Source organism: Pristiophorus japonicus, chromosome 21 (assembly GCF_044704955.1).
Source record: "Pristiophorus japonicus isolate sPriJap1 chromosome 21, sPriJap1.hap1, whole genome shotgun sequence".
Lineage (NCBI taxonomy): Eukaryota > Metazoa > Chordata > Chondrichthyes > Pristiophoridae > Pristiophorus > Pristiophorus japonicus.
Genome location: NC_091997.1, coordinates 10,904,233 through 10,913,409, shown reverse-complemented (window position 1 = coordinate 10,913,409; position 9,177 = coordinate 10,904,233). Strand labels below are relative to the sequence as shown.

General features: G+C 42.7%; 1 protein-coding gene across 1 annotated transcript in view; it reads right to left on the bottom strand.

Moving 5' to 3' along the window:
• Positions 1–8,570: 8,570 nt before the first annotated feature.
• Positions 8,571–9,177, bottom strand: part of LOC139233600 (uncharacterized) — a 99,653-nt gene continuing 99,046 nt past the window's right edge. The window contains exon 11 of the mRNA XM_070864004.1: positions 8,571–8,749. Within this exon, the coding sequence (XP_070720105.1) occupies positions 8,693–8,749 (57 nt within the window). The 3' untranslated portion in view covers positions 8,571–8,692. The remainder of the gene's footprint in view (positions 8,750–9,177) is intronic.

Genomic DNA, 9,177 nt, shown 5'->3' with positions numbered 1-9,177 from the left:
ACCCCCTTCCCCTCCACCCCCCCCCACCCCACCATCAACTGACGGCTGGGTACCGTTTCCATGGAACCCCGGCTGTGGCCTCCTGTCACCAAAGTCCCATTCCTGCCCGTCGGAAAGGTAATGGATCTGACCGGCATTAGGCACGACGCACGGAAAATGTATTCAAATAGATCCTGGTTGATAAGGATGCTGTAAATGTGACCTTGGCAGCGTTCCCCACACCCCAAGGACAAATACAAGCTAAAAGGGACAGGCTGCCCCGGTCGTATTCTGTCACAGTAGAACTTTTGTACATCATCACCCCTAAACACCCTAACTCCAAATCAGATGGGGTTCTTGCTCTTGATTGCTATTCAATAATTCTAACTGGAAGTGTGCATGTGGGCATGTTAGGTAAGAACAGAGTTGGTCTAATGAAAAGACCAATCTTGTCTATGATACCCTTCGCAGTCAAATAGCTCTGTTCACTCACTCGTGAAGAATGGCCACTTGGGACAGGTACCAAAGGATGACTGATACCTTCTTCAATAGGCAGTCAACACCTTCTGGACAGGAGGAGAACAAGAAAGAAAATAGACAGAAAAACAAGAGAGCTGATCTATAAAAAGACCAACTGAATAGCCAGCTAAAAGAGTCACTCTACAAACACAACCTGCCTGAAGAATGTTGAGCACATCTGTTGATCCATGCCTTTGTTACCTCTAGATTTGACTATTCCAACATACTCTTGGCTAGCCTCTCATGTTCTACCCTACCTAAACTTGAGATTATGCAAAACTCGACTGCCCATGTCCTAACTCGCTCCGAGACCCATTCACACAATGTGCTCGCTGACCTACATTGGTTCCCAGTTAAACAATGCCTCGGTTTCAAAGTTCTCATCCTTCAAATTCAAATCCCTCCATGGCCTCGCCCCTCTCTTTGTAATTTCCTCCATAAGAACATCAGAAATAGGAGCAGGAGAAGGCCATATGGTCCCTTGAGCCTGCTCTGCCATTTAATACGATCATGGCTGATCTGATCATGGACTCAGGTCCACTTCCCTGTCCGCTCCCCATAACCCCTTATTCCCTTATCGTTCAAGAAACTATCTATTTCTATCTTAAATTTATTCAGTGTCCCAGCTTCCACAGCCCTTTGAGGCAGCGAATTCCACAGATCCACAACCCTCAGAGAAGAAATTTCTCCTCATCTCAGTTTTAAATGGGCCCACCCCCCTGAGATATATGCACTCCTCTAATTCTGCCCCCTTGAGCATCCCTAATTTTAATCGCTCAACCATTGGTGGCCATACCCAAGTCCTAAGCTCTGGAACTCCCTTCCTAAACCTCTCCGCCTCTCTATCTCTCTTCCCCCTTTAAAATGATCCTTTAAAACCTGCCTCCAAGTAAGCTTTTGGTCATCTGCCCTAATTTCTCCTTATGTGGCATTTCACTAAAGGTGCAATATAAATACAAGTTGTTTTTGATTGAAATGCCTCCTATTGTGGGCTCATCAAAGGAACCAATCTGTACAATGAAAGCAAGTTATTACAAAGTAACTAGAGCTACTTCACATTGACAAATTGTTACCCTTACTGCTTGCTTTCTTCTTTAACTGTATATGTTTCACTTGTTGAACAAAATACTTATCTGTATTAGGCACACAGTGTAGCTGAATATGAAACAGAGGTGTCACAAATATATTTATGACACAAGTAAGTCATATTTAGACAAACTGACTGTACTTCAGTGCCTAGCTATATTGATGATTCAGTACTTCACATCACACAGGTGTCATCGAAATTCAAGTTTCAGCAATACAGAGTTATTTTTGATGTGGAATTGCACAAAATAGTTTTTACCGCAGGAATACTTTAATAATAAGCACCCCCACCTCTGAGACAGAGGACTGTGTATCAAGCCTCACTCAGGGATTTGAGTAAATAATCTAGACTGCTATTATAGGGCAGTACTGAAGAAACTGCTCCATTATGAGAGGTCATGTCCACCAATTCCAATGCATATAAAAAGTTCCCATTGCACTATTTGAAGAGCAACGAGTTGCCCTGTCCAATACCATCAGGATAAATTAGGTCATTTATCTCATTAGCTGATTATGTGATGCAAGTTAGTTGTCACGGTCACTTGCCTAACACAGTGGCTACACTTCAAAAGTAATTCATTGACTGTGAAACGCTTTAGGACATCCTGAGGATGCAAAAAAATTCAAAAATAAATGCAAGTCCTTTCTTATCTAACTGCACGATGCATGGTCGCTTCATCACATATAGAATGAACTGTAGGCGGGGCACTTTGATCAGAACATGTGCTTCTTCAACTTAATACATCTGAATACTATCCATGCTTGCATGGCAAAATGGCACAGCATACAAGGAAACAGATCTGAATGGGAGGGGAGCTGAGGAATTACACGTCTTACATGCCTTGGAGGGCTAATTCCAACTTCAGGACTAATAAAATTCTTATATCGAGACTGGCTTCCCATTCACTCCCATGCAGGCATACACTCAGGTTGGCTGCAGATGTCCTTGCAGCAGGTGGCAAAGATTTGGAAGCAACTCCTGCACACTCTAGTGTCAGCTGTGGCTCAGTGGGTAGCACAAGCACCTCTGAGTCGGAAGGTTGTGTGTTCAAGTCCCACTCCAGGAACTTGAGCACAAAAATCTAGGCCGACACTCCAGTGCAGTACTGAGGGAGTGCTGCACTGTCGCTGGTGCTGTCTTTCAGATGAGACGTTAAACCGAGGCCCTGTCTGCTCTCTCAGGTGGACATAAAAGATCCCATGGCACTATTTCGAAGAAGACCGGGGGAGTTATCCCTGTTGTCCTGGCCATTATTTATCCCTCCATCAACATAACAAAAACAGATTATCTGGTCATTATCACATTGCTGTGTGTGGGAGCTTGCTGTGCGCAAGTTGGCTGCCATGTTTCCCATATTACAACAGTGACTACACTCCAAAAGTACTTCATTGGCTGTAAAGTGCTTTGAGACGTCCGGTGGTCATGAAAGGCGCTATATAAATGCAAGTCTTTCTCATGGTCACATAAGTAGATCAGAGCATGCGTGATGATGATGATGATGATGATGATGATGATAGGCAGTCCGCCTCTGGTGCCTGCTGAACTCCCTAGAAGGCATTGTTTCGCGTAGTCTGGTTGGAGTGTTTTCAAAGCAACTCCCAATCAGTGACATGCCAACAAGAACTGTGCTTCTAATGGATGCTATGGTGTACGGTGTTATGTATTGATGTGTGTATCGTCCTGGTATCTTAAATGTATAATAAGCACAATGATACGCCACAGAGGGCGCTGTGGTGGGAGACCTGAAAGTACCTGCAAGAGGCAGTATAAAAGGCTGACCACCACACCTGAGAGTCACTCTGGAGCTGTTCATTAAAGGACCAAGGTCACAGCAGTTAGATTTACACCAGACCGTGTGGAGTCAGTGATTTGTGTGCTACATACATCACACACGGTGAGGTGCTATTATTTCTTGGGAAGAGTTTCTTTACAATTGTTATCGCTAGGATATTGGAATATGGCCTGCCTGGCACAGATTTTCAGCGATGTGGTAAACAGCTGGGTGAGCGTGGCAGCCGGCCAGAGGAATTGGCAAGGGGGCCATGCGATTTTCTGGGTCATCCCCTCAGTAACATGTCAGTGAGCTACCTGCGTGAAACACGTTCCCCCCATAGGCAGCTCGACAATTTGCCGATGGGAAATCTGGAGGTGCGGCCATTTCTTAAAGGGTGTGCAGCAGCAATTGTATATTGTGTGCAGCACAGAGAGAACCAAAGCTGTGGGGCAGTAGACAACATAAGTTCAGAACCTGCAGCAGCACCTACATAAGCTTTCCAATTCTTTTAAGGTGAAAAACATACAAGAGACTGCAAGGAAAATGTCTCTTAAAACCTCCATGCTGCTTTCCCTTTAAATAGCACTGCCAACGTTGTGCAGACTAGGGCATCACAATCTGAATCGCGTCACTTTGCAGGTCTTCATTTTCTCCATGGACTGACCAGGAAATCCCAGTAAAAATTCATGCTAAATAATATTTTTTTTAAAAACAGGATGGTAAATAGTGTAACTTCTTCTTTCGTAGAGTAGTAGCAAAGCAAATCAAGTGTCATTATCCAAGTCGGATATCCAGGCCAAAGCTTCCGGTGTAACAGCGTGGATATCTTGTCGGTTGCCGGGGTGGATGATGACCACCTTCTCGCAGCCCACCCTGTTACGAGATCTTAGCGCTTAGATCACAGCTAATGTCGTCTCACAGGACACCGAACTTGTTGCTAAATGGACCTCCCGGTGATGGTAGCAAAGCAAGCAAAGCGAATGATCCCCTCAAAAGAAAGAGTATCACTAAAAAAAAACCTGTGTTTCTTTTAATTTTGAATTGCCTGAGCAACTTATCTTTATCATTTGATCTGAACGGGTAGAAGTAACCCAAACACTGGGAGACATGTCAGGAAGGACAATATCAAGAGGAAGAAGAATATGTATTTATATAGGAAATTTAACATAGAAATACTGCCCCCCCCCCCCCCAAATGCCTCACAGAGGTGTAATCAAAAATAGATCCCGAGCCAAAGGATGAGATTTTAGGAATGTCAAAGATGTGGGTTTTAAGGAACATCTTAAATGAGGCAAGGGAAGTGGAGAGGTAGAAGGTTTTATGAAAGGAATTCCAGATTGTGGAACTTAAGGTGGCTGAAGGGATTCCCCCCCAAGGGAGGGAAGATACTCAAGACCATAATCAGAGGAACTAAGTGCTCGGGAGGTTTATAAGGCTGCAGGAGGTTAAAGAGCGAGGGAATAGGGGGCTCTTGAAGGGATTTAAACACGAGCATGACAATTTAAAATTGGAGACCAGGAGCCAATGTAGGTCAGCAAGGATAGGGATGATGGGTGAGCAGAACTTGGTGCAGAATGGACTACAGGCAGCAGAGTTTTGGATGAGCTGTGGTTTGTGGAGGATGGCAGACCAACAAGGAAAGCATTGGAATAGTCAAGTCTAAAGATGCCAAAAACGTGGATGAGGGTTTCAGTGGCTGATGAGCTGAATGAGGGGCAGAGGCAGACAATTTATATGGATGTAGGTGGTCCTTGTGATGGAGAGGATCGTTAGCTCATTTCATTTGTGAATAGGATGCTGAGGTTGCAAACACAGGAATTTCATCCAGACATATTAATCAATTTATTAAAAATAATGCAGAGTAATTTCTACCCTTTAATCATTTTTAATTATTTCCCAAAAGTTTACCGACCATTTCCCACTTTTTTCTAGATGCTGACATTTGTATAATATGCTGCACTTTGGAAGGATAAACTAAACTCTATACATCTCTTTCTCAGTGTCAGGATGAGCGCAATTGTTTGAATAATCTATTTGCCTGAAGTGATTGCTATGAAAACCTTTATGACATCACATGCACACATGTATTGTTTCACTATACTGACACTGTAGCATACACATTTAATTGACTGACACGTTGTGTAGGAATAAAGGGAATTTATTTACCACTCGATGACCTTGCCCACTTCTCTGATTTCACTGCCCTTCTGTTCTCCCTTAACCTCTCTCTCAAACTTGCCATTTCACATGGACTCTCTATTCACATCGTCTCAATCACAAACATTTCCTTGTAACCCTCATCACTCTCAAACCCTTCCACCTTTCCCTTTCCAACTCCATTTCCTTCTGCAGCCACCCCTCGAAAAAAACTCTGCACCGTCACTTACAAACTTCCAACTGTCCAGCTTTTGACCCATTGTTCACTAAGATACTTCTGCAGCTATTGATCTGCTCAATCACATCCTCACCTCCACTTCTGATGCCCTTGACCCCAGTACAACCCTTATTCTCTCCCACCCTGTTCATTCCCCCTGGTACAGTCTCCATCTTTACTACATTAAGTCCAAGGAATGCATGTATGTGGCGCACAACTAGTTTAGCCATTCATCACCAGAACTGATTGGATACATCAAGCACTAACAAGCTCTGCTCTCCTCTGCAAAATCTGCCCATTACTCCAGGATCATCTAGAATGCAAAGATAACCACCGATTTCTTTTCTACATGACCAAACATCTCTGTAAACTGCTCTCCCCTGCCCCTTCCACTGTCACTTTCTTTGTCCCCAAGATTGAGACCATGCATTCAGCTGCCTCTGCCACACCCCTTCCATCTCCTTGCCCATGAGGCCAAGGTTTCCCCCTGCTCTCGCCCTGAACTTCTCTCCTATCTCCCCTCATGTCCTCTCGGAGCTCATCTTGTCCATGAGACTGACAACCTGTTCTCTTGACCCTATTCCCATTGAACTGCTGACTGCCCAAATTCCTTTCTTGGCCCTCATGCTAGCTGATAAATTAAACAATTCCCCCTCCTCAGATACTGTAAGGTTCCACATGTATGCTGGCGATACCCAGCTCTACCTTAGTACCACCACTCTCAACCTCTCCACTGCTGTCAGACTGCTTGTCTGACATCCAGTCTTGGATAAGCCAAAACTTCCTCCAATTAAGCTTTGGAAAGACTGAAGCCATTGTTTTCATCTCCTGACATACACGGTCCCTAACCACTAATTCCATCATCTCAGGCTGAACCAGATAGTTTGCAACCTCAGCATCCTATTTGACCCTCAACTGAGCTTCCAATCCCATATGCTCTTCATTACAAAGACAAATGACCTCCCTAAACCTCTTTGTCTCTATTTTTTTGTTTAAGACCCACTTTAAAACTTGCCTCTTTGGCCAAGCTTTTAGTCACCTGTCCTAACATCATCTTCTTTGGCCTGGTGTAAAGTTTTGTCTTATTACGTTTGTGTGAAATGCTTTGGGATGTTTCCCAAGATTAAAGACACTATATAAAATACAAGTTGTTATTGACCTCTTTTGGCATATTTCGCAAATAGTCTGAAGTCCAGAGCACAGTTGAGATGTTTAGTGTAGTCTCATTCAGAGTATCAGAACAGAATGCAATGTGGGCCAGGGAGTGGAGCATAGTGGATTAGCAGGTCACAGAATTTTGAAATTCTAATATTGGACTTGAGATAAGTCGGGTTTACCAATTTAGTACTGTCAGGGATACAGTGAACTGTATGGTAGCTTTTCTGAAGGATTTATTTTTGTATCTGATTTCCAACGCAAAGTGGAAAAGACCATTGTGATCCATGTGGCCAGTACCAGTATCAAGGAAATATCATATCCAATAATACCATTTATATTCCTCCATCAAATTTTTCTCTGGATTATTATCCAACTCTGTCTTAAACCTATTGCCCCATGATGTTGTATAAAGTTGTTAAACCTAAACTATCCTCCTCTAAGACATCTGCGACTTGTCAGTCCTATTCCCCAATCTAATTAATTCCTCATATATTTGATCAATCGTCTTTGATCTTGAACCAAACTTCTCCTGGGAAGTAATACAAGGTGACTTCCATTTTTGACGCTGCAATCATGAATACCAAGGCTGTTCTAGATTAAGGCCTGACAGGAAGATAGCAACTAGATGCATTGTTTGAATAACTGTCTAAATAGGACCTTGTCTTAGTGTAGCTTTAAATGTTTCAGATTCTTCAGATAGAGTGTACAGAAAACAGGAATCTACATCATGCTAAGGGGTTGACATTCATTTAGCATAACCCAATTCTCCACATTCAAATAGAATGGAGGATACAATAGTGAAGATTGAGAGTCTGTCTCCCAATATTTATAGCTATGCAATCTGGGAAAATAACATCTCAAACAGTTCCATATAAAATGAATTACTTTTGAAGTGGTGAGACTGCTGCTGTGTCGGCAAATGTACCATTTTGTTCATAGCCAAATCCAGATTACATATAGTTCAGATTAACGTCCCTTCGCGATCAGCCCCATAAGTCTTACAGTATTACCAATGACAGTAAGTACAATGGGTTCAAACATGTGTGAATAACTGTCATAACACATTCTTGGCTGCAGTTCTTGAGAGTTATGGGCATTTAAACTGTTTGTAATAACTGCCACAACTCACTGTCCCCATCTATTTAACCATTGTCCATACAGAAATATTAGGAACTTCTATTATCTTCTGATGAACAGCCACTATGCTTTCTGGCATATCTGAAAGAGAGAAACAGGAGTATAAAACATTAGGCATCATAACTGTTGGATCTGCAGATGTCTCAAAAATCAACTCACAGCAAGGCAGAAGATTGTTAAGAGTTTCCAAGTGGATTGTATTTGATTGGGAAGTTAACAGTGGGCTGTCGTGGCCCTGGAATGTGTAACCGAACCATCAGTGAAAGAAACCATTCAGAGTGGCCTCAGCAAACTAAGAAGCAGCTACCTCACTGCTGTCTCTGATGGCCAAAGGAAAGGAGACTCCCGTGAGACAAGGCTGGATGGGAGAAAACACAATGGAAGCTATTACAGTTTGGTTTAATTCGGAACAACTCTTTTCTAGTTGGTCCCTTCCCACTTTAGGGGAGTGGAAAATGAAAAGTAGGTTTATAGTATCCAGTGGCATTCATAGAATCAAAGAAGACTTCATCACAAAGGTGAACAGTTTTATTAATTGCAGTTTATTTATCCCAAACACAAACAGAGCACCATGATCAATACAGTACGTGGATAGCACACTTTAAATAGCAGATGTTATTGAACTACCACTGCAGCTTCTGATCAAATTCTTAATGTTGACCTTTCAGTTGCCATTTTGCTTACTGTTTGAGGAGACAGCAGGTAGTTTCTGGTTGATGTCCTGTAAAATAATATTTAGCTTGATTAATAAAAAAAGACCGATGTCTGAAAATAAAGTTTACTGTGTAGATGGCATCAATTTAACGCAGAAAGGATCTGTTATTGTAAAGTATCTACGGCACTTCTATTTATTCTTCAAACTAATGTGTAATCCCTTATTTATTTTCTCACCAGCTAAAAACACCTGTGTGATGCTCACCCCGGTTTTCACGTCTCATCATTGTCCAGTGACCACTGCAACAAAGTTCACATTTGGACATGAGGTGAAGAGAGGATAAGACTTAGCTATGATACAGCCATGCTTTAATGGCCTATGGCACTCAACACCAAGGCTCACAAACAAAGAGCAGTCACTTGGCTGAGAGTCTGAAGGCTTGTAGGTACCTGAGGAACTATAACCAACATGTCACTGGCTTCAGCTAAGGAAAG